This window comes from Erythranthe guttata, chromosome 7 (genome assembly GCF_056151865.1).
Source record: "Erythranthe guttata isolate IM_541 chromosome 7, IM_541, whole genome shotgun sequence".
NCBI lineage: Eukaryota > Viridiplantae > Streptophyta > Magnoliopsida > Lamiales > Phrymaceae > Erythranthe > Erythranthe guttata.
The window spans coordinates 3,373,342-3,398,763 of NC_142539.1; the positions used below are offsets into that span (position 1 = coordinate 3,373,342).

At 32.7% G+C, this 25,422-nt stretch overlaps 4 protein-coding genes and 1 long non-coding RNA gene across 6 annotated transcripts; 2 read left to right on the forward strand and 3 right to left on the reverse strand.

The window, feature by feature from the left end:
* Positions 1-4,673: 4,673 nt before the first annotated feature.
* LOC148768994 (uncharacterized) lies at positions 4,674-5,303 on the reverse strand. Its single transcript, XR_016031992.1, has 2 exons — positions 5,100-5,303; positions 4,674-4,962 (listed from the first exon to the last, which is right to left on the reverse strand). It is a non-coding gene; the product is annotated as an uncharacterized LOC148768994 (long non-coding RNA).
* A 3,570-nt stretch (positions 5,304-8,873) lies between these two features.
* Positions 8,874-12,146, reverse strand: ACD11 (Glycolipid transfer protein (GLTP) family protein). Its single transcript, XM_012973572.2, has 4 exons — positions 11,785-12,146; positions 10,720-10,892; positions 9,442-9,587; positions 8,874-9,216 (listed from the first exon to the last, which is right to left on the reverse strand). Exons 1-4 carry the CDS (start codon positions 11,977-11,979, stop codon positions 9,110-9,112), a joined length of 621 nt encoding a protein of 206 aa, XP_012829026.1. The 5' UTR covers positions 11,980-12,146; the 3' UTR covers positions 8,874-9,109.
* A 2,004-nt stretch (positions 12,147-14,150) lies between these two features.
* LOC105950585 (membrane protein PM19L) lies at positions 14,151-15,739 on the forward strand. The gene is made up of 3 exons (XM_012973955.2): positions 14,151-14,395; positions 14,503-14,680; positions 15,294-15,739. The coding sequence occupies exons 1-3, from the start codon at positions 14,266-14,268 to the stop codon at positions 15,526-15,528; spliced, it is 543 nt and encodes a 180-aa protein (XP_012829409.2). The 5' UTR covers positions 14,151-14,265; the 3' UTR covers positions 15,529-15,739.
* Positions 15,740-16,521: 782 nt separating this feature from the next.
* LOC105950234 (pentatricopeptide repeat-containing protein At3g22150, chloroplastic-like) lies at positions 16,522-18,535 on the forward strand. The gene has a single exon (XM_088820748.1). It carries the CDS (start codon positions 16,522-16,524, stop codon positions 18,478-18,480), a length of 1,959 nt encoding a protein of 652 aa, XP_088676874.1. The 3' UTR covers positions 18,481-18,535.
* LOC105950243 (putative folate-biopterin transporter 8, chloroplastic) lies at positions 18,459-21,592 on the reverse strand. Of its 2 annotated transcripts, none has more exons than XM_088820747.1 (2): positions 20,745-21,592; positions 18,459-19,973 (listed from the first exon to the last, which is right to left on the reverse strand). In XM_088820747.1, the coding sequence occupies exons 1-2, from the start codon at positions 20,808-20,810 to the stop codon at positions 18,816-18,818; spliced, it is 1,224 nt and encodes a 407-aa protein (XP_088676873.1). In that variant the 5' UTR covers positions 20,811-21,592; the 3' UTR covers positions 18,459-18,815. The 2 variants fall into 2 exon arrangements, with proteins under 2 accessions (XP_088676873.1, XP_012829050.2); XM_012973596.2 differs by having other exon boundaries at positions 18,459-19,984; positions 20,745-21,554.
* Positions 21,593-25,422: the final 3,830 nt, after the last annotated feature.

Genomic DNA, 25,422 nt, shown 5'->3' on the forward strand with positions numbered 1-25,422 from the left:
ATTCCACTATATATTTTTGCCTATTTTTCAATAGTTGCACAAGTGCACATGATTTGGCCTCAACTAAGTGGCTAAATTTTGTCACTTCTGTATAACAAAAAAAAATCATATATCAAATTGTGTTAATGATACAAATAAATAAATAGAAAATTATAGAAAACTATATAATAAAATATTCGTATTATAAAATTTATTGAATAATAAAATAAATAATTGTAAATAAAAATGTAAGCAAACCCGTTTCGATGAATTATGTATGATCGAAGTTGGATTCGTGAAAATACTCTGCAAGAAAAACATAAAGCATATAACATGTTATTATTTAACTAAATAGAAATATCAAATGGAGTTAAAAACATATATAAAAAATCACGAAAACATAAACATATAAATACCAACAAAAAATAAGAGAAGAAAAATGCATAAAAAATATAAACAAAAAAAAATCAAATTCAATGTAATGTACATTATACTATACTATGTGTAGAAAAGGGTTGGGGTAGTGTGAATAAAATGAATGGGGGATTATATAGTTTTGATTATGATATATCGTTTAGGAAATTTTATGAATTCAAATTTCAAATTAATTGGTCATGGGCGGCAATAAAAGTGAAACGAAAAAATAAAAAATAAATATGATCAAAAGTCCTCACATTTCGGATTTTAGTAATGGAATATTAACAAAATCATTAAAAAAACAATACATAACTGAATATACATATACCATATTGGTTCGAAAACTCAACTCAAATCAAAATCGGATACCATAACTGAATATACACATGCCCCATATGCCATTGATTGAAAAAAAAAGTTACCAAAATTGGATAACTAAAAGAAATCATCATAAATAAGTAATCATTCAAAGTCTAAATTAATTGGGAGAGTATTTTGGCAACATATTAAAAGGAAAACTTAAATATTCAAATTTTATAAAATTTGAAATCCGGATAATTGATTAATTTGTTACATTAAAATATAAAAATGCACAAGATAGTAGTAGAACTAATTTTATCAGAAATTAAATAAAAGAAAATTAATAGTATGTATGTTTAAATAATTATTGCATTACAATAATTATTAGATGATATTAGTTTTAATATGCAATTTCAAATTTCTAATTTACTTTCGGATTTTGAATTTTTACGTGATTTTAATTTATTACACGAATTATTTTCATTCTAAAATATTGGAAGACTTGAAAAAATATTAATAGAACTAATTAGATCAGAAATTAAAAAACAAATTAGAATAAAAGAAATTAGTTTTATTAATTAAATAATTCATGAAACATTAAATGAAAGAAACTTGTACAATATATATTATAAAATATGGAAATGACTCAGACATACTAATATATATTATGCAATTCGTATATATTATCAAAAAATATCGCAATAAACTCAACTTGTTATGATATTATCAAATATTGAAATGATAAAACCTTATGATATTATGGTATATAATATACATATTATAGAGAAATGATTTATATAATAAATGCATATCCAAATTTTAGAAAAAATTCAAAATATATGAAATATACATACATTTGTTTTTGTATTTTAATAATAAAAATATAAATTTCGTAATATATAAAAATTAAATTTTTCAATTCGGTTTAAACATTTAAGTCTATAAATATACTATATTTGCAAGAATTAAAATAAATGAAAATTAATATGATGTTAATATGAATTTTTAATTATAAAAATACTATATTTTCAAGGAACATACAATGCAAGATCCAGAGCGTGGAACGACTTTGATTGATTCCCTACATGAGACGCACATACATGGATCGAAATCAGGATCAAAATACGCATTGCAAAGAACACATTGTTTGAAATGAGCGCAAACAATTTTTTTGATCTTCATAAAGTACGAACGACTTTATTTAATAAACTGCATGAAAACAATTAAAAAAGTATATTAAAATTAAAACCCAAAAGAAATAAATACAAATAGTACTAATATGTATATATAAAAATAATTATAAAAAAAATGTAATATGAAACTGTATAATACGAACATTGTGCACTTTGTAATCGAATGGTGGTAGATAAAAATAAAATGAACATTGAAGGTTTTATATAGTATTGAAAGTGAACTTAATTCTATGGAAAAATTAAAAATTCAAAAGATTTATATATTAGTAAATCAAATCAAATCAAACAAATAAAGGAAACAACCCAAAAAAACTAAAATAATAACTTGTGGAAAAAAATCTTGCAATATAAAAACATTAAATATGAAGATACAATTTTTATTTTTTACCATTCAATTTTGAATTAAAGTGTAAATTAAATCAATCAAAGATGATATGAAGGAATCTTGGAATATTAAAGATTCCTTTGTATTGGTGATTTGATATTTTATTTGAAATAGTAATTGACAAATATAATGCATAATCCGGTTTATAGTTCGAAACATATTATATAATAAATAGTGTTTTCGAAATATACTTTAAAACTACTGCATTTAGAAAACAATTTCTTGTCCTAACAATTGCGGGCTGGAGATCACAAAAAATTTAGAAAACAACAAATATGCTTTAAATTGTTAAAATATACCGCATTTAAATTATTAAATTTTCAAATTTCTAAATATTGCATATTTATTAAATAGTATAATTATTTTTAATTTGAAATATGGTATAATAAAAATTATATAAAAAATATTGTATATTTATTAAATAGTTCAATTAAAAAATATTTTATTATTTTTTTTAATGGAATGGATATTCGAATATTCTAAAATATTGAAAATTAAAAAAAAAAACAAAAAAAAAACAACAAAAACATGTTCCTTTATTTTAATATTTTAGTATTTAAGAAAAATATCTTTTTTATGAAAATTATTTGAATATTCGTAAAAAAATTGAGTTTCATGAATTTTTTTCAATAAATATATTTTGAAATACTGAAACTATAAATAAGATTTTTTTATTTCGAATTTATAAAATATTAACTTTGGAAATAATATATATACATGTGATAATTATTTAATGATTGTGTAAATGTAAAATAGGAAAAAACTTAAAAACATCCATAAATAAAAATGCCACCTAATCAATTGAAGAATCCACCTCATCAATTGAACTCCAACTAAGCAATTTTGACAAATGACATCATCATTTGCCACATGTCAATCATTGAGGGCATAGATCTTCTTTTTATATTATATATAGATTTTTAAATGTCGATTAAAAGAGAAACGACGGAGTACCAAACTTATACAATATAAAATATGGGGTCATTAGCAATAAACCCCTCATATAGATAATAAATGGTGATATGTCCAACCCTTAAATCTTTCTTTGTGATAACCCCCTATAATTTGTATTTCCAATTCTACCCTTATGTCAATTAGCATAATTAGTCTCAATTATTCCTTTTTTCTCTCTTTCCATAACAATAATCTAATTCCTAAAAATCTACTTCCAAATTTCTAAAAATTTGCTACCAAATCAAAAAATAGGATTTTTTTTTTTTATTTTGTATTATTTTCGGATTTTTTTTTATTTTTTTTTTAATAAAAAATATTTTTTTTTTAATTTTTTTAAACAAAAAATTGTTTTTTTTTTTTCTCGACAGATTTACAACTCCGAATATGACTATAGTTGAATATGACTATTATGTGACTACGCTGTGTATAACAGTGTAATTAACATATTGTAGAAGCATAATTATTAATATAACAGTAAGAATATGACTATTATGTGAATGTGACTGTGCTTTGTAAAACATTATAATTAACAGACAGTAGAAGCCTGAATATGACTATTATGTAACTACAGTTTGTATAACAGATTGAACAGGATTAACAGTAAAAATATGACTATTATGTGAATGTGACTGTGCTTTGTAAAACATTATAATTAACAGACAGTAGAAGCCTGGATATGACTATTATGTGACTACAGTTTGTATAACAGGTTGAACAGGATTAACAGTAAGAATATGACTATTATGTGAATGTGACTGTGCTTTGTAAAACATTATAATTATCAGACAGTAGAAGTATGAATATGACTATTATGTGACTACAGTTTGTATAGCAGACTGAACATGACAGTGGGAATATGACTATTATGAAAAGAGACTGAACATGACAGTGGGAATATAACAGACCGAACCTTCTTTCTCTCCTTCCTGTTCTGTACAATAAATTCAACAATGATTTTAGAAGCTCTAGAATGCACAACATTTCTTCAAAATACTTAACAATTTGAAACTTTTTACGACACAAGCAACAAATTTGAATCATAAAACATTAAAACTGTTACGCCATCATCACTCTAAAAATGTGCAGTAGAAATAAAACTCAACTACAACACATGCCCAATTTCTCAACTTTTTTCATACAGAAACATCCATAGGTATAGCAAAACAAACGACCGATGTTAATCAGCTTCCCTAATGCTATAATAGAATATATTTTAAAAAAAAACAATTATTTCAATTGAGTGAAAACTTACACTGACTAAACTTGAATTTATAAAGCAAAATCGAAGAATCCAAAACAAAGAAAGAAAAAAAAAATTGTTCCAACAATATCCCCACACATGATTTCATATTGCACAAATAACCTAAAAAATCGTAAGGACGGAAAAATACATAATCAACAAGGGGGGAAAATTACATCAATAGAGAATAGAAACGGAAAATTACCCGCTTCAATTCCTTTTTGCGGATCTCTTTGCGGTAGGAATCGGTAGGGTTCATCGTTTTGCCTCCCTTCGTCGTCTTCACCATTGTGACTGCTTTTCAATAATCTGTAAACCGAGTTTTCTATCCTCAATCGTCGTTCTCCGTCGAGGAAGATATCCCAAATGGGTGTCGTCGATAAATAAAACCTCGCTGCGAATTCGATTTTGAGTGTTTTTGCAGAGGATTAAGCAAAATACGGAGACGAGAATTTGATTAGAAATAGTGATTTGGGTTCGGGTCGGGTTTTCATCTAAACGGGTAAAGCATGAAAAGAGAGTTAAACGTTTTGCAGAAGAATGAAAAAAAAAAATTGCAGAAGAAGGAAAAGAAAAAAGTAAAAAAAAAAAAAAAAAAAGAATAGAAATTATGAAAGACAGAGAGTTTTACCGTGAGAGAGGGAGAATGAATCGTGAGAGGGGTACGCAGAGTATGGAATATAATTAAACTCTAACACATATGGGCAGTTTAGTCTTATCATATTTGGTAAGGGGGGTCTCACTAATTTAGATTGGGATTTGGGTTATGGGAAAAGTCTTTAAAGTCAATTGGGTTTAATTCAAAATATTTTCTAAATGAGGGGGGTATTGCATATTTCCCCTTTAATATCATCTCAATCTCCAATATAAAATACATACAAAATTATTCTTTCTCTAATATTTTTCCCCTAAAATACTTCCTCCAATATTATGAAATTGATTCTCAAAAGCCTTCAAAAAACATTTAAGATGTTTAATTCTTTATATTAGATCTAATTTAAAATTGTTATAATACAGAATCAAACAATACAATATGAAATATTTCACCTCAATTTCCCAATAAAATGTACATACAAATATTAAACTTTTTCTCATATGTTCCTCAAAACCTTTCTAAACATATAAAAGATGTTTAATTCCTTATATCATATCTAATATTAAAATTGTTAAAATCGAGTACCAAACAAGATATTTTCATATTCTTTCCAGTTACGCAGATAATCAAATCATATTTCATCACGTTTTAGGATGAAAAAAATCGTATTATTTTCTTCACTTTAGTCACTTCATTAAAAATCAATCGAATACGATGATCGTTAGTAGTCACATCTAATAGCAATTTTTAATTATTATATATCATTGTCGCCTTAACTGATTTGAATCTTTCAACCAAACATATAACTAGTCATTGTAACTTCACGGTACATTAGTTGCGCCACCGGAAAAAGTTGTATGAATGATACATAAGAGTTAAGTATTATTAAAAAATAGTTTATAAAGATAAGTGTTACGTAGAATATACTTTAGAGATTTAGAATATATATTAACTTCTGAGTGAGCCTAGTAAAATAGTTTAAAAATATGTGGACAAGGATGGGTCAACACATTCTTGTCTCTTTTATCATATGCCTAACTTTATACATATGAAACAAACAGGTCCCACATGAAGTAATGTAGGGGTAAAATATTTGGAGAATCAACTAGACCACGGGATGAGTTTAGATTTGAAACTTTCTACGTTTCAAATTAACTGTCACTTTGAAAAAAAAAATTCATATTACATGCACTTTATAATTCCAATAATGTAGTAATTGTCATTTTCTCAATTTTGTCAATATTTCTTTTAATTGGTTGAGAAAGAATAGGTGAAAATAAAATCAATGAAAAGAGTATTATAGTCAAATCGAATATATTTTCTCTAAAATTCTTAAATATTTTTTAGTTTTCTTAATACATGCACACCAATTCAAAGCGCACTTTTTTTCTCATTGACTTCTCAAACTAAATTTATGTTTATGTATTAAGCTTTTCAAAAGAAAGTTAAAAGTTTTTTTCCCTCAAACATGATTTGAGTGCAATTGTACAAAAAATCATTAAGAAACAAATACATACCAATTTATTTTTCGAATTATTATTTAAAATACTTTTTCCAACTCATTTAGACTTATGATTTGACTGTTAATTATTTTGAAAATACAAATAAACACTGCTTTCATTCTTAAAAAAATATTCAAATTAAAATGCAAAACAGTTTGATTAAGCTTCCAAACATTGCCTAAGAGTTGTTTGCAAGTCTTCTTTTTAAATACAAATACATATTACTTTATTTATCAAATTCTTGTTCCGAACATCGATGTGCCCCAAAATTAAGCCTACACATTCACCCCTGTAAACATAAATCTTGGAATCTCCACTCTCCACTCTAAGCGAGGCTTTGAGCGTGTGTACTATTTTTGAACTACGGTTCCATCTTTTGTTACCCTTCAAAATCCCTTTTGAGATGATTTTTCTATATTTGCGCTCTCCATTATTATTTAAGTATCGTTTCAAGTCAATACGCACCAGTTAAGAATAGTTATGACTAAATAGTCTTGATTTCAGACGAAAAAATCGTCACTTGACAGAACTACCCCTTTGCGTTCGTCAACTTTATCTTTTTACTTCATTAACGTATCATTAATGCTGGGTAAAATTGAAGATTTTGTTTTTCCTACTCAAAAACTCCAAAGTGACATTTAATATGAAAAAACAGAAAAAAAAAATTAGCTAACGAGACACTTGTAAAGAAACCTAAACTATACATCAAATTTTCAAGAAAAAGAAAAATAAAAGCATCACCTCGAAAGAATGCATTGGTTGGTCCAAACTGATCTTTAATAATAAAAAAAAGAAAAGAATTTGTAATAAAGTTACAACTTATTACAATGTCTTGTCTATTCAATATATGTATATTTTAATAATTGACCATGTTTCATAGTAAAACACAACAGATTTGACTAGAATTATGTCTGCGGATTTCCTAGGGGTATAAACGACATTTATCGTTTTTGTACAGAAAATCGAACAGGCTACTGTACAAAAGTTTCCCTCCAATATATATTTGACTATTTTCGTCAAATTTCAAACATTTTGATCCTCAAAACATGTTACCGCCTTTTTATTGGATTATATATATTATTTTTTAAACTGAATATTTTACAAATAGATTATGAATTTTCTTTCTTCTAACCGTCAATTTTTAAGTATTTGCAAAATAAAATTTTACTTTTGTTTCTCTTAAAATGAACAAATTTAAGTTATAATTTATTAAAACCGATGACCTACTTTTTCTATTTGACTTTATTTTCTCATAAATTTGCAAACACGTCCAACTTTTCACAATCTATAACTTTTTAATTGTAAATAAGTTTTTGCAAACACCACCTTTATGAATCAAATTCGGAATTATGGAAATTGAAATGGAATGATTTGTTTCACATTGTAAATTGTAATGTTTTAAATTGAAATCGACGAAAAAAATATATCTACATATAGGGGGAAAACGTAATAGTATTGATATTCTAAAGTGTCATTTTAAATATAAAATGAAAATTGTGGGATTATTTTCGCTCATTAAAATTGAGGTGGTGTTTACAAAAGCTTATTTAAATGCAAGAGTTAATGATTCTGAGTTAAATTGTAATTAAGTGTTTATATTAAAAAATTGGGAATGTTTACAAATTAATTGAAATAGAAAAAGCATGTATATGTGTGTTTTTAAAATTATAGCTTAAAACAACTTATTTTAAGAGAAGCAAAAACAAAAATTTGTTTCGCAAACACCTAAAAGCAGATTATGGTGGGATTTGCAAAAACTTTTACAAATAGATTATGATTTTTTTCTCACATAATCTGTTTTTAAGTGTTTGCAAAAACAACTTTGCTTTTGCTTCTCTTACAATAAACAATTTTAAGCAATAATTTGTTAATCACCCATGACCCTGCTTTTTTATTTAAGTTAATTTTCCAGTATATTTGCAAACACACCCAACGTTTATAAATAAACACTTAAAATCAATTTAACTCACAATACATAACTGCTGCTTTTAAATAAGATTTTGCAAACACCACCTAGTGCAGAAAAAAAATCATAATCTATTTCTAAAAGTTTTTGCAATAAATCCCAAAATTCCAATAAAACAGGTAGTTCAATCCCAAAATTAATATATACTTCAATTCCAATAAAAAAATTCAAAAAAATAAATTTGGAATTCAGAATGAAAGATATTATTCTGAAATCGGATTTTTTTTAAAAATCAAAATCGGCGAAATTCGTTCAAATTTTCAACCCTACACGTAAACCATCGCTCGACTTCCAAGTCATGCAAACTCTCTTTTAAACTAAAATCCATTAGAGCACAATAAATTTAGCTTACCATCTCATATTGTAATAAACATTAATATAGGGGCAACCAACACATTAAACATAGCAGATTTTATCTTCAATTACTGTACAACTGTATGCAATAAAGAAAACAGAGCAATTCTGTTCACCTATTGAAGGATGCAAAGCGAATAAATCATTAAACTATATTGAAAATAAATACGATAATAGGACCAGAAATTCCGAATGTAGTTACTCAGCCCTACCGTCTAAATTTTTCACCAATCAATTCCCAATTCTCTCGAGTTGAATAGCTGGTCAACGTACTTAACCACTGCGTTTGCCGACAATACGTAGTTCTGCATCTGAATTCTCGCTGATGTTTCTGAAAGAGAAACAATACGCCTCGTAAAAACAGAGTATTGGAGAAAATAATTTAATCATATGACAAGTTACTGCCAAAACGGAACTATCAAGCTCTCAATTGTACGAATAAAACTAAAGAGTGTACACGAAGGCGAATCATATTCAATCAAAACGAATCATATTTAAGGTACACAAATTACAAAACAAGAATCGCACACCAAAGAAAAAAGAAAAAAAAACTCACCATCTTCGTTTAGTTTATTCAATAATTGTGCTTTTGTCGGAAGGGCATACATTCCGGCCGCCACAGCTTTTCTGATAGCCCATCCATGGTAGGGAGCAAACACTTGTGTATAAGCTTTTGAAGCGGGGTCTTTTAGGGAATTTCCCCTGTCAAATAGCAAGGTTCAGTACTTGCATGATCATGCTCCGTGGTATGATTGATTTACGATCAATATCATCAAGATCATTATTGAACCAAAAAGTTTGTTCCCGAATACGAAAATAAAATAAACTTGGTCTTCCTAGTTTTTTTTAGTGTAAATTACACGAGGTATGCTAAAGTAACTTTAAGGTCCACGTGGTATCGGTAATTAAATCACCCCTAAAACATTGATAGAAACCCTAACAAAATAATGCATTGGATAAGTTATTCCGTTAGAATTCTAACGGACAATTAGTTTCAAGCAGTGGTGGAGACAACATAGAGTTAGGTGTTAACATGGCTCTCCTAACATTTCTTAAAAATCTTATGATTTTATATAAGATTTATAAATTTTTGTTTATGGTAGCATTAACGGCCCCCGGGAAACAAATATAGTGCATCTCGGTCCCCAGGACATGAAATCTTGGCTTCGGTAATTGTTTCAGGGATATGGGCATAATTACTAATACCACAGGGACCTCAAAGTTATTTTAGCATACCTCAGGAGTGTAGGTGTAATTTACCCTTTTTTTTAAGTAACAAGATGTATACACTATGCACAACAACTTAATAAAAGCAGCATCCATGGGGACGGAAATATATGCGAAAGGCATCTTTTTTCAAATTGACGGAGATATATGCGAATGGCATCTTTTTTCAAATTTTTAAGATTATTTCACGGCTACACATTTTGCATGATTTATGGGCAAAAAATAGTTCGCTGGTTCGTCTCTTAAAAACCTCGTATGTACTACGCAATACTAATACTAATGACAGTATACATATCGTACAAGATTTAACCCATCCTAGCTAATTTTCAATTTGTTTTAAGACCAAACGCTTACTTAAGGCCCAAATAATTCAAAACCTCATCTTCCGAAGTCAACAAGTTTCAGAGAAAAGATTACATCAATCACCAATTGTAGCCGGATGTTTCAACGAAGAATCATATATATATGTTCATAAACGTTGCAGAATAACAAGGTAAACACGGCGGGATGGTCATTTTTCTTCGATTATGTATGCACGTAAAATTCAATAAAATCAGAGATAACTTTATAAAGAAAATTACGAAGCTGGAAGGCTCAGTGGACATACTCTGAAGAAATAATATGCTCGAACAGAACTTTGACCATGTCAATGCCACGCTTCACTCTCAGCAGATTCCTTGTGTGGCTACCTGCTTTTCTTACACAATCGGTTTCGATATCACCATCCATCATCAATGGCAGCACCGATATCGATTTTGACGCCTCAACAAGATCATTAACCTGAAATTAAAAATGATAAAAAAAACCCAGAGAATCACATTGATCAGAAGAGCATATATTGCACAACGCACGCTCTAGACTTTCATGATTCGTACAAATTAAACTTAATAAGCACACTTAACGAGCTACTCGTGATTCCGGTACAAACACGAGTAATTTATCTAGAATTAATATCACTTGAGCAATTAAAAATTGGGAAAAATTCCACACGTTGAGTATTCGAACACAGGGTGTAAAGAAAAAGTAGCATATTCGACAAATTCAATAATAAGAAGTATAAATTACAACCACCCCTAAGGTAAGGTCAAATTACGAAAAAAACCCTTATGTTTGGATAATTACAACTACCCGTCAGCTATAAATCTTCTTACACGTCCACCCTTATGGTGTCAAATTCAACATAATCTTCTAGATTCCGTAAAATGTTCTATAGTTTGTGCTCGCTTTGTTCAAAAATGCAGTTTCTAATGTACCGCAATCTGATATATACAAGTCAAAGAACACATCTTATGATCATTTTGCTTCAAATAAAAAACGGGTACAAACTTGATTATTCTACATAATCTAGAAGATTCCATCAAATTTGTCACCACAAGGATGAGCGTGTAGAAAGATTCATAGTTGAGGGGTCGTTGTAATTACCCAAATAGGAGGGGTTTTTCGTAATTTGACCTTACCTCCGGGGTGGCAGTAATTTACCCAAACTTGAACAAACAATTAATCAACAAATTCAGAACGGAAAACAGCTAGTTCGATTAAATTTCACTCATTAACACACAATCAACACAAAAATTCAAATGAAAGAATCAACAAATTCCACATCAAACAAAAACGCAGATACGCTAAAATAAAACTGACTACAAAAATAATGAAAGAAAAATAAAAAAATTACTTTGGCAACGTAGTCGAGCTCGGCGAATTTGAAAGCGATGCCGAGGCAGCGGAATAGAGGCGATACGAGGGAGCAGGCCCGAGAAAAGGGGACCAATTCGAGCCGGGCTTCTTCTCCATCCGGGCATTGATTTATCTTCTCCGCCAATTCTTTGAACGCCTCCGCCATTACCTTTAGGGTTTTTGCTCCCTCCATTGATCGATCGGCGGTGGAAGTGGCGGTGGCGGTGGCGGTGGCGGTGGCGGTGGCGGTGGCGGAGGTGGGGTTTAGCTAAAAGATCGAATAATGCGGGCGTTGGATTGACGCCCCCTTTTTTTTTCCAACTGTAGACGACGGATTAAAATTAAATAAAAGAGTGATATAATTACAATTAGCTCCTCTCTAGTTTGAACAATTTAGTGTACATCCCCTAAGGTTTGATAATAGTTAACATTTAGTCCATAAAAAGCCTTTTATTTCTTAGAGCAACTCCAACGGGTTATTAAATGGGTTATCAAACCCATTAACCTCCATTTGACTCCCCAATTTTAAAAACTCTCTCCTCCAATGGGGTTATTAAAATAGAGTTCTATTCTGATACCTCATCATCCTTCGGGAAGTAAAAATACATCCCAAATAAATAGTTATCAAATCTTCTCCTAAAAAATAGGAGCACGTGAAAAAAGAAAAATCTCAACATAATTGAGTTTTCTTTTCTTTTTACGTAAAAATCTCAACAGAATAAAATTAAATTTTCAACATTATTGAATTTTCTTTTCTTTTCTTTACATTAAATTTTTTACGTATTCAACAGATTTTTTTTTTCTTTTCTTTCTCTAGAGCTTTAACAAAGTTCCACGAAAAAAAAAATAATCTCTATTTATATATAATTTTTTTTCTATTGAAAAGGTAAAAACTTGATTAATATTGATTTTGAACATAGTTTACCACAAAAAATGGTTTATATGGTTATTTAAAATGAATTAAGAAATAAATAATGTATAAATAATCATAAATTTGTTTGATAATTATTTTTTGATACTTGTGGTTGGAGTTCACTAATTGTATAGAGATATCAAAGTATAACCCTAATTATCAAATGAGTATTTGATAACCCCATTTGATAACAATGGATTGGAGTTGCTCTTATACAACTACATTTTTACGCCTCTCATATTTCAAAAAGTATTACAAATACCTTCAATATAGTTTTATTTTAACTATTGAACTTGATTCGTTGAAAAATAACTGTTATTTTTATTAAATGAGAAATAGTAAAATTACTTTTGTTTATACAATTAGTTTACAAAAATCAACGATCAAATATATGATTTAATATCAAATGACAATAATTTTCAGTGGAGGTCATTAAACTATAAAGGAACATATAGCCAAACTTTAAGTGTGTGTGGAAAAAGAGCCTAAGAGGGAGTATGATCGGCAATTGGGCATTATGAGTCGAGTTTGGGTTGACTCGAGCACATATACATTAAAACTTGTTATTATAAGCTCAAGTTCACATACTATCGGGTCCTATGGATGTTCTCAGGCTTATCTATATTGAGTAGTAACACAATTTTGCAGCCGAATGTATTAAAATACAAATAAAAATAAAAACTTCCCGTCAAATCCGAGTACTCATGAAGGTCAAAATAAGATTTTTCCATGGTACGTTCCTTGGAACAAATAAAATTTAATGCTGCAAATGATTAATCATCCATAGCTTGATCCACCACTTCATCCCTTCTTCTTCTTATTATTATTTTTCAGGATAAATTATACTCATACCCATGAGATATGCTTAAATAACTTTAAAGTTCATGTAATATCAATAATTACACTCATCCCTGAAAACACAGTTAAAAACTCTAATAAGATAATGTATTGGGTGTGTTATTCCAATAGAGTTCTAACAAACTGTTATTTTTAGTTAGCTAGAGTTAGAGGGTGACATGGCTCCCCCAATATTTCCTAAATCACCCATAGCTCTTTGTTGTCTTCACCACTTTCTGAAACTAATAGTCAGTTAAAACTCTATCGTAATAATTTTATGTATCCAACACATTATCCCATTAGAAATTCTAACCATAGTTAAGAGGATGAGTGTAATTATCGATACAATACAGACTTTAAAATTATGACCGTAATTTATCCTTATTTTTATTATTGAACCGTGCTCCCAAAAGTATTAAAATGAATCACGTCGCCGTTCGGGATTTGATAGACACGTCAACCCGTAAAAACATAAAAGATGAGAAAACCCGCGCAGAAGTCGACACGTGTCTTCACCTCTCCACCTGTTTTGTCACAAGAGCTACAATCCCGCCACGTGTCAACATCTTGTAATAATAATTTTTAAAATAAATTGCACTTGTCACCACCTCTTCATCTGCTTCTATATATTCTCACATCATCCACTATTCTTTTCCAATATAATATATAATATCTGATCAGCACAAGCAAGAAATATTATTCAGAAAAATAAAAAAAAATTAAAAAAAAATGGTGAGCACATCGGCAAGAAGTGTGGCAGCTCCATTGCTGTACCTGAACTTGATTATGTACTTCATAGTGCTTGGTTTCTCCAGCTGGTGCCTCAACAGGTATATCAATGGCCAAACTGCTCACCCAAGTAAGTAATTATATTTTTTATTTATTTTTAATTTAATTTAATTCATTTCTTGATTTTTTTTTTTAATTTTTTTAATTATTATTAATTGGTTTTAAATGTTTATTAAGGTATGGGAGGGAATGGTGCAACGGGGCATTTTCTGACTTTCTCAATACTTGCGGCGGTTCTTGGCATAGTGTCTAAAGTTGCCGGCGGCCAGCACCTTAGGGTTTGGAGGAGCGATAGCCTTGCCGCCGCTTGTTCGTCGGCTATCGTCGCCTGGGCTGTCACCGCCCTTGCTTTCGGGTAAATTATATATATATTTCTGTATGGGTTACGTTCAAAAAAGACATTTTGGTAGCTGTTTAATTAATACATAGAAGGATAAAATGCACTTCACCTTCTATAAATTTTTCATTTTCGCACTTTCCGCCCCGGGAAATTTGAAAAATGGATAATCTCTCCTCAGAATGTTATTTTGGTTGCACTCTGGCTCGTAAGTCAATTTTTTGTGGGCATTGTATAAAAAATAATATTTTAAAGGTGCAACTTTTAGAAAAATAATATTTTTAAAGGACAAAGTGCAACAAAAATAACATTTAAAGAGGATTAAAAACACTTGAAACTCCAGTGAATAATCCATTGAAGTTTTGCTACAGGGGCAACGTGCAATAAGAATAATATTTTGAGGGGGTGTTCATATTTTCAAAATTTGAGGGGGTAAAATGTGAGAATTAGAAATGTATAGGGGGTGACGTTCAATTTGCCCTATATAGAATGATACTCTGAAAGGAGTTTATTGCATTCCACGCCACTATATATATATGTTGCATCAAATTGCTAAACAAAGTTTAAATATCACTAGTATAATTAATTAGTAAAGAAAAAAAAAATATTAGTTGCATTCTTGAATTTGCAGATTGGCATGCAAGGAGATAAATGTTGGAGGGTGGAGGGGTTGGAGGCTGAGGATGGTGGAGGCGTTTGTTATAATTCTTGCATTCACACAATTGATCTATGTTCTTATGCTTCACGCGGGCCTCGTTAACCGGGCTTACGGGCCTGGGTATAGAGACTCCGACTATGGCTTTGGTGGGCCCGGAACCCAGCCCGTGTCCAAGGGCGGTGTCACAGCTGGTGGTGCCGTTGTCTGATTGGCGGGAAAAAAAACTAGTTTCATGTGTGTGATTATTTTTATTGTCTTCCATGTTTTAAATTATATTATATGTATCTTTGATTAAGTACCATGTACATTTTCGTATGAGGGTGTTGGTTTTTCATCCTATGTGTATTGTTAGGGATTACCTTGTTTTATTTTGACTTATTTAATATTTGGATCTTATATATTGGTTTACATTTTGGCCTCGTTTGGTTGGGGAGATAGTCATAATTAACTTAATAATTGGAGATGTTTGGTATTCCAATAATTTTATTTGCCAGGTTGATTTGTAAATATTATGTTATTATGTATTATTTTGTCTTCTACATATGTTTTCTATTGGATCATCTAATGATTAATAATATAATTGTGTTTTATTAGATTATTTATTCTTATCTTGGCTAATTTGGCAATCGAACGAGGCCCTTGTGTAATAAACTTTTGGATAAATTATGGTCACCCTCCTATGAGGTAAGATGAAATTGCAAACAAGTTCCTATGTTTAAGTAATTATAATAATCACCTCCAATTAAATACTGTATTACGCGTCTACTATTTGCGGTGTCAAATTTTATCTATTGAAAGAAAAAAAGGTATTTCGTGATAATAAATAGTTTGAGGGTGGTTGTAATTAAGCGCACGTCACCTGTGAAAATAATTAAAAATACTAACTCATTAAAAATCGTGTAGATCGATATTTAAAATTGTAGTACTACTATTAGTTAGAGATGGATTTTTAGCAATTATGAAATATTTGAGGGGCTTTTTGGTGATCAAACCTTAATTTAGAGGGTCTTTTAATAATTTACCCTACAATCTTTTATTCTTTCTTGAACCTCAATTCAGTTATTTACCCCACATATACAGAGAAAACCATAAGCTAGCTTCAGTCACCATTTTCTCCATCATCGCAGATAAATCTATCAAACAAATTTCCGATCAACAGAAAAAAAAAAAAAAAAAAAAATTTGGCACCAAATTCGTATGGATGATAACCTTGTCGAAAATCTCAGCCCTGAGAATCCGCCGTCGGCCGCCGACGAAAGCTCCAACTTTTCACACATTTATCCCCACGGCCGACTCATCGATCTCTCTCCTCAACCTCCTCGAGCTCTCCATCGAAAACCGCTCCGACAAACTCGCGCTGCAATCCCACGCCAGAGCTCAACGCGTGGGCCTCACGCAGCACCCGCTCGTAGCCCAGAAGCTCATCTTCGCATTCTGTCGATTCAAGCGTCCGTTCGACGCGCGTCTGGTTTTCGAGTCGCTCTTGGTTAAGAACACGCATATCTGCAACACCCTTCTCAGTGGGTATGGCAAGAATCAACTTTTTCTCGAGAGTTTGGAGCTTTTCAGGGAGATGTGCGGCGGTTGTGTTTTGCCGGATGACTTCACTTATTCGGTTATGTTCAAGATAGTTGGAGATCTTGGGGAGGTTTTTCATGGGGAAATGGTGCAAGGGATGGGTTTGAAAAACGGCGTAGTTTCGGATACTGTGGTGGGGAATTCTTTGATGTCCATGTATGGTAGGTTTGGGTGCTTTGACGATTCGCTGAAGGTGTTCGACGAAATGCCGCTTAGAGGCGTAGCTTCGTGGAATGCGTTGATTTCAGGTTATTTGAAGGCGAATGTCGACGGTGGGAATGATTCGCTATTGTTTGGATACCGATTGTGGGATTATGTGAAGGCGATGCAGAACGACGGTTTTAAGCTCGACGCGTATACAGTCTCCTCTCTCCTCTCGTTGTGCGGTGGGGATGATGACGCTGAAATTGACGATTGTAGAGAGAATTATTGTCGTGGAAGGGAATTTCACTCTTACATCACTAGAAACGGTTTGGATTCGAGTGATGTATTGGATAGTGATGTTCATCTGGGATGTCGTTTGATCGATATATACTCGAAGAACGGTCAAGTTCATGTGGGAAGAAGGGTTTTCGATCGATTGAAATTGAAAAATGTCTTCACTTGGACTGCAGTGATAAACGGCTATGTTCGTTGTGGGGAGTTCGACGAGGCCTCGTTCCTCTTCCGCGAAATGCAACTGAGAGATGGTGTGGAACCCAATAAGGTAACGCTCGTAGCTATTTTGCCTGCATGTAGTTCGGCTATCGGTTTGACTGGAGTGAAGCAAATTCATGGTTTTGCAACGAGAAGGGAGTTGAATCAAGAACTCTCTCTATGTAACGCTTTAATCAACACATATTCCAAATGCGGTAGCTTAAAATACGCAACCCAAGTGTTCGAACACGAATGCATTTACAAAGACGCAATTTCGTGGGGCACAATCATTTGCGGGTACGGTTTACACGGTCATGGTCAACGCGCGGTCAACCTGTTCGACGAAATGCTCCAGAGAGGAGTCAAGCCAGACCAGGCCATTGTGGTTGGAGTTCTTTCTGCATGTTGTATATCAGGTTTATTAAACGACGCAACAAGAATATACGATTCTCTAACCACCATCCACCAGATCAAACCGACGGTGGAGATTTGTGCCTGCATGGTCGATATGTACGGTCGATTAGGAAAGCTCAATCGAGCCCTCGAGTTCATCAAGAGCATGCCAGTCGAACCGGGCCCCAGTATTTGGGGTGCTCTCTCGAGCGCCTCTGCACTCCATGGGAATATCGAGATGCAAGAGTTGGCTTACAAGTCCCTTATTAAGATAGAGCCTCACAACTGCTCGAATTATATCGCGCTCTCGAATTTGCACGCGGCTTCGAATAGATGGGACGGTGTGGCTGAAGTTAGGAAGGATATGAGGGAAAGAGGGCTAAAGAAATTGCCCGGGTGCAGTTGGATCAGCGTAAATAGCGGGACCCACAGTTTTTTCGTTGCCGATAAGACACACCCGTGCTCTGAGTTAATTTACGCCACGGTACATCGGTTAGTTTCGACTATGAAGCTCACTTTTTGTGCTCCTGATTTTGTGTATTCTAGTGATTAAGGAGCATTATTAGTTGAATTCTAAGAATTTCTAATATTACATTTTTACCCCTATAGTTATCGGTGTAAGAAAAAAATTATACTTATACATTGAGCTACAAATTAACCGAATCCTATACTAAACGAAACGGAACTCATTTCAAGCACCCCAACAAAGATCCATCCACACAGCACCATCTGGTTAAATTCACTTCTTGTCTTTGTTTTGAGGATGTCTCAACTTGCAAGATTAAGACATGTTCTTCGACATCTCGTACCATTTGAGAAGCAATCAAACCATCAATAACCGTTCGATTTTTGCCTCCAAGAAATTCGCCGAAACCATCAAGAATCTTTTCACCTCCTCAAATCCGATTCTCTCTCCCGACGGTAAGAAATTGCAGCCGAATCGAACACCACTCTCCCCACTCTCCTATTCATTCTTGTCCTCTTACTTCTACCAATCCTCCCACACTTTTCATCCACCGCAACAGCTTGCAAATCGGGCACAAAACCGATCCAACACAAGGGCAACAAAGCCAAAACAAACTGCACAACAATCCCTAAAGGCAGCCTTGAGTAATCGCCCGAATTTATACCAAGAAACGAAGCAAAAGCCACTCCCAAAAACCCACTCAATATCGAAGACAAACACAAAACCGAAGCTAAAAAAGACATCAAAGACCCTTCGCACCCTTGTGGAGCTAAGCTAGCAAAGAACACGTAGAAAGGCAATAGCTTGAACTGCCCAATTGTTTCCGCCAAACCTGAGAAACATAAAGTAAACACCTCGTTCGAAATTCCGATTTGGATGTTTATTCCCTTCACTAGTACCAAATCAAGAAGCAGCGAAAACGCGTACAAAATCTGCACACCAACAGCCAAATTTCTCATGGGCACCGTTTTTCCAAACCGGTTGTAAACCACAGCCAACCCTAAAAGCATCAACTGGCCTGTCACTTTCGACATTCCGATAATCAAAGGGTCGAGATTCAAGCACTGAGTTTGGTAGCAAAAAATCGAACCTGAAAGCATAGGAATCACTAAAATCGAAGAAACGAGCCAAAATAGAGGGTGTAGGATTCCCTCTTCTTTAACTGCAACCGTTAGATCGGAGTATTGTTTCTTGATGATTTGTGGGACCGACTCGCTCAATTGGGCACGGTGGATCAACGGCTGAGATAAGCCGAGGGATTCTTCTCTTGTTGTGAGAGATATTGTGAGCTGGAACATGAGCATAGCTGCAAAGGCTAGGAACATGGATTTGGTTTGGTGCGTCTTGAGTAGGAAAAATCCGCCGAGTAAATTACCTAAAACGCCCCCGATGGCGGAGGCCATATAAGCGTAGGATTGAAGGCCAGGGAGTTTGGTGTTGTGGCCGTACTCTGCTACAAGTGCGTCCTTTGCTACTTCTGATATGGATGCGCCGAGGTTGCCTAGTAGAATGCACGCCATTATCGGCGTGAGAGCTTCGTTAGATAGTGGGATTAGTGCTAATGACCCCCAAGAAAGAACCTGCAAAACGACTGAAGAGGGTTTATATATCAGAGTTGTCAGTTGTGATTCTTAATCGGTTCGAAATTCACATTTGGAAAATATAAAAGATCGATCTTTTGATAGTGAAAACACGAGGATTGCAGCTATGTTTGTCATATCACAAGAGATCGAATTTTAATGAAACATTATCTTCGAATAACGGTAAAGTTAGATTCGGTGCACTCTGCAAATCGAAGATATCGATTTAGATCCAAGGTTTTGACATCCTAATCGAAACAAAAGGCGAAAAACAATAGAGTAACAAACAGATCAAAACACAGATAGACTTACTTCAATTACCAATAATCAACCAAATACAGAAAACAAGTTATAAAATCTGAACAAAACCTGAACTTGAATCTCTCTCTCACTCTCTCTCTCAAAACAAGTTATAAAATCTGAAAAAAAGCTGAACTTTAATCTCTCTCTCTCTCTCTCAAAACAAGTTATAAAATCTGAAAAAAGCTGAACTTTAATCTCTCTCTCTCTCGTAAAACAAGTTATAAAATTCGAACAAAACATGAACTTTAATCTCTCTCTCTCTCTCTCTCTCAAAACAAGTTATAAAATCTGAAAAAAAGCTGAACTTTAATCTCTCTCTCTCTCTTAAAACAAGTTATAAAATCTGAACAAAACCTAAACTTTAATCTCTCTCTCTCAAGTTTTAAAATCTGAACAGAACCTGAACTTTAATCTCTCTCTCTCTCTCACGCACAACAAACACACACACAGAAAGAGACAACAACGTACCTCCGATGGAAATGTAAGGCAGCCTACGAGCACCACCAATATAAAGAGCATCAGACAAAATCCCATAAAAAGGCTTCGCCACCATAGGCAAATTAGCAGAGTTCTGCACAATCTGCAGCGCAGAAGGGTGCATGTTCAGATTGTGCGCCATGTGGAAATTCAGCGCCAGCCACGGAAACCCCCTGAACCCGTTCACATAGTAACCCACCCCACACAGAACCACCATATCTCGATCCCCCACCTCTAAAAATCCTCTCTTTACCCCGCTTTTTCCGGGCTTTTGTCGCCCGATCGCAGGTATCTCTTCTCCTGGGCTTATTACAACGGAGCTCGCTGACTGGGTTCTCCGCCTCCTGTGGTATTCCTTCATGGGTTTCTTGGAATTCTGCTTCTGAGAGTTATTATTACACCGGATTTTTCGGGTAAAAATCTGATCTTTGAAGAGGTGCTGGGTGCAAGAATTGATTGTGATTAATGGGTTTTTGGTGGTGATTAGTGGAGAAACCATGATTTAATTAATTTACTCTTTTGTTCAAGAAAACCACCAATCTTGTGGAGTTTGAGATGAGGGTTTTCTTGAAGATTTATTTATTCAGGTAAAATTAAAAAATGGAGGAATCTGGAAGAGTGGAGGAAGAGGAAAGTATGGATGGATGGATTGATTTCTTGAAATAATTAGGTTAGAATTTAGAGTGTTGTTATTTCTTTTTAGTATTCCGACAGTTTGGTTAGAATGGGGGGGGGGGGGGGGGTGGGGGGTGGGGAGTGATGATGAAGATGGTGATGTCTTTGTTTTTGGTATCAATTGTTATTTATTTTTTTATTTTTTTGGGAGATTTGAAGGGGCCAAGATTTCTAGTATGTTAACACCTGGCAAAGTTATGTACGTTCTTTCAATGGAAAGCCAATTTTATTTTGGTTAAATTACACTCACACCCTTGAGGTATGCTAAAATAACTTTTAGGTCCCTGTGATATCGATAATTACACTCACCCCCTGAAACATAGTCAGAAACTCTAATAGGATAATGCATTTGATACATTATTCCGATAGAGTTCCAACGGACTATTACTTTTAGGTAGTGGTGGAGACAACATAGAGTTCGGGGGTGACACGGCTCCCCCAACATTTCTTAAATCACTCATAGCTCTTTGTTGTCTCCACCATTTTTTGAAACTAATAATCTGTTAGACTTCTATCTGTACGTATCTAATGCATTATCCCATTATAGTTCTAACTATGTTTCGGGGTGAGTGTAATTATCGATATCACAGGGACCTTAAAGTTATTTTAGCACACCTCAAGGGTATAAGTGTAATTTACCCTTTTATTTTTCTTTGGGTAAATTACGGCTGCCGCCCCTGAGGTAATGTCAAGTTATGAAAATTCCCCTTATATTTTGATAATTACAATCACTTATCAACTATGGGTTTTCTTACATTTTCACCTTTATTTTGTCAAATTATATTAAACATAATCTTATAGATTCCGTGGAACATTTCTCTAGTTTGTACTCGCTTTGTGCAAAAAATGCAGTTCTTGATGCACCACAATCTGATATTTACAAGCCAACAACCACGTTTTAGGATCATCTTGTTTTAAAATGTGAAACTCGAATGAGGTAAAATTGGTACAAATTTAACTGGAGAATATTCAACATGATTAAGAAAATTCCACTAAATCTAACACTCCAAAAGTGGGCGTGTAAAATAGTTGAGGCACATCTTATGATCATCTTGTTTCAATATGTGGAGCTCGAATGGGGTAAAACGGGTACAAATCAGAGAATATTCAACATGATCAAGAAAATTCTCTAAATCTAACACTTCAAAAGTGAGCGTGTAAAAAGATTCATAGTTGATGGAATGATTGTAATTACCTAAATATGAGGAGTTTTTTTTCGTAATTTAACCTTACCTTAGAAATGACGGTAATTTCTTATATTACTGGAGAATATTCAACATCATCAAGAAGATTTAACTAAATCTTACACTGCAAAAATGAATGATTAAGAATATTCGTAATTGATGGGATTATTGTAGTTACCCAAATATGATGAGATTTTTCGTAATTTGACATTACCTTAGGGGTGACCGTAATTTCTTATATTCCTCCTCTCATTTCAATATTACAAAAATGTCCAGATCATTTATTATAGGGTAAATTACAAACACCCCTGAGATATGATCAATTTACAAAAAAACCCTCTTGTTTGGATAATTACATCTACCCCCTTCAACTATGATTTTTTCTTACGCCTCCACCCCTATGGTGACAAATTCAACATAATCATCTAGATTTTGTGGAATGTGCTCTAGTTTGTACTCGTTTTGTGTAAAAATACAGTTTCTGATGCACCACAATCTAATATATACAAGCCAAAAAACACATATTATGATAATCTTGCTTCAAAATGTAGAGTTCGAATTGGATAAAACGGGTACAAAAGTGATAATATTTCATATAATCTCGAAGATTCCACTAAATTTAAGGAGTTGATGGGGTGGTTGTAATTATCCAAACAAGAGGGAGTATTCGTAATTTGACCGTACCTCAGGGGTTGGTTGTAATTTACCCTTTATTATATAGAAGGTTATGTATAATAAAATATTTGAAAACTAAGAAAATATCCTTTTTAATAATAAAATTTTATAGTACTACACTATTAGCATGATGACAAATTTGGAAAGTAAAGAGAAACGCAGCATACGCCACGTGTACGTTACCGACATGCATGTACATGTTATACGAGTTGTATCATATTCTATTATAATATCTAGGAATCAAATTAAATATCCCATTTCATACAAATTAAGGTAAAGTACAGTTTACACCCATAAACGGTTTGTACCAGTTTGTCCCCTGAACTACAAAATGTCTTAAATACCCCTTTCTATTTAAATTTTATTTGTAAATGCTGATGTGGCTTTTTGACTTTATGATTTGTAGCTATTTTTTCCACCTTTTGACATTTTTTGACTATTTTGCCCCTCTATTCAATTATATATATATATAGAGTTTTTTTTTTTTTTTTGAGTAATTCAAGTCATTACAAGGGGAAGTAGGGGAGGGGGACTCGAACCCTAGACCTTTTACCCTATTGGTAAGGCTAGGTACCAACTCTCCTAATGAGGATTGGTATATAAAGCTTTTTCACTGATTTTTTTTTTTTTTTGCTTATTTTGTCAAGTTTTTTTCTCCATATATTTGGGTTCTTTTCTCGTATTTTCGCTTTTCTTTTTCTTATTTAACCACTAAAAGGCCACTAACCTTTTGTTCTAAAATTTATAAAAATGTCGAGTAACAGCTCAAATACACTTCCTCAAAAAAAAAAAAAAAAAAAAACAGTTCAAATACACAAAATTCTTATACTTCGTTGTTCAAGACATCTTATAATGCAGGAAAATTACCCCAAAACTTATGCATTTAATTAAGGGCATAAACAAAAAATGCACAAATTGAACAAAAGGACAATTAGCAAATATATTGAATCCAAAAATTAAACAAAATTAAGAAAATCGTGTAAACCATAAATTCACTTAAATCACAAATTCGTAACAAAATCGACAAATACAACACGTATTAATTATATAATAATTAAGTTTCTTACAACAAACCCTCAAGGGCAGAGAAGTAATTGCACATTTAAATTAAAGGTGTTAATAATTTAATAGTTGACCATAAATTCAAGGGGGTATATAAGACGTTTTGTAATTTATGGGGGCAAACTGGTACAACTCTTATCGTTCGGGAGTATAAACTGTACTTTGCCCTACAAATTATGGTGGTTCAATTGTGGGTATATGTATACATCAAATTTAATATTAATAATATGATTAAAATTAACATTAGTATTAATAATAATATTAAGTGGAGTTTTTATTAGTAGAAGAGCATAAATACCTAAATGCAACTTCAAACCAGACAAGCAATTTATTTTTGAGATTGTAACTTAAAACTAATTTTAAGATAAGTAAAAACAAAATTTACTTTTGTAAATATTATATAATTCTTTTTTTTTCTTTTTCTTTGAAACACCACCTCAACTAATATCGTCTTTTATTGTTGGGGCACTTTAAAATGAAAACATATAGATCTCGTGAACCTTTGCATATATATATATATATATATATATATATATATATATATATATATATATATATATATATATGATTCGGACTGATTTAGGCCTAGAGAAAAGGCCCAAGCCTAATTAAAGGAAACTTAGATGATCCGAACTAATTTGGGTCCAGAGGGAAGGCCCAAGCCAAATTAAAGAAAGCCCAATACCATAACACCATAATAGGCCGCAAGAGGTAATTAATGAAGTATACATCCTACGAGATAGTCTGACGAAGTAATTCCACGGCTGACGAAGTAAGCGTTACGTCGGCACTTCGAGAGTCGTGCAAGGGACAATTCTGGGAGATAAATGATGGGTGGCATGCTTGAACTGACTGATGGACAATGAAAAGGACCAATAAGAACTAGCCACGTGGCAGAATAGACAGGATGACGGCTTTTGTACCTAGCAAATGTAAACAGGCCCAATCAGGGCCCATGTTGTAGTAGTATATATACTAGTTCATGTGTAGAGAGAAAGGGACTGGTTTTTAAGAAAGAATTCAATACACTGGACCCTCCATATACATTATCTTATCTACATTATTTAATAGTC

What these genes read in the sequence shown, in the direction of transcription:
- ACD11 (XM_012973572.2), bottom strand. Translation starts at nt 11,979, where the DNA reads ATGGAGGGAGCAAAAACCCTAAAGGTAATGGCGGAGGCGTTCAAAGAA. An exon ending in AGCTCGACTACGTTGCCAAA is followed by an intron (nt 10,893 to 11,784) that starts GTAATTTTTTTA and finishes TTTTAATTTCAG; the next exon opens with GTTAATGATCTTGTTGAGGC. An exon ending in GAGCATATTATTTCTTCAGA is followed by an intron (nt 9,588 to 10,719) that starts GTATGTCCACTG and finishes GCTATTTGACAG; the next exon opens with GGGAAATTCCCTAAAAGACC.
- LOC105950585 (XM_012973955.2), top strand. Translation starts at nt 14,266, where the DNA reads ATGGTGAGCACATCGGCAAGAAGTGTGGCAGCTCCATTGCTGTACCTG. An exon ending in TGGCCAAACTGCTCACCCAA is followed by an intron (nt 14,396 to 14,502) that starts GTAAGTAATTAT and finishes ATGTTTATTAAG; the next exon opens with GTATGGGAGGGAATGGTGCA. An exon ending in GTCACCGCCCTTGCTTTCGG is followed by an intron (nt 14,681 to 15,293) that starts GTAAATTATATA and finishes TTGAATTTGCAG; the next exon opens with ATTGGCATGCAAGGAGATAA.
- LOC105950243 (XM_012973596.2), bottom strand. Translation starts at nt 21,252, where the DNA reads ATGGTTTCTCCACTAATCACCACCAAAAACCCATTAATCACAATCAAT. An exon ending in GCCTTACATTTCCATCGGAG is followed by an intron (nt 19,985 to 20,744) that starts GTACGTTGTTGT and finishes AACCCTCTTCAG; the next exon opens with TCGTTTTGCAGGTTCTTTCT.
- LOC105950234 (XM_088820748.1), top strand. Translation starts at nt 16,522, where the DNA reads ATGATAACCTTGTCGAAAATCTCAGCCCTGAGAATCCGCCGTCGGCCG.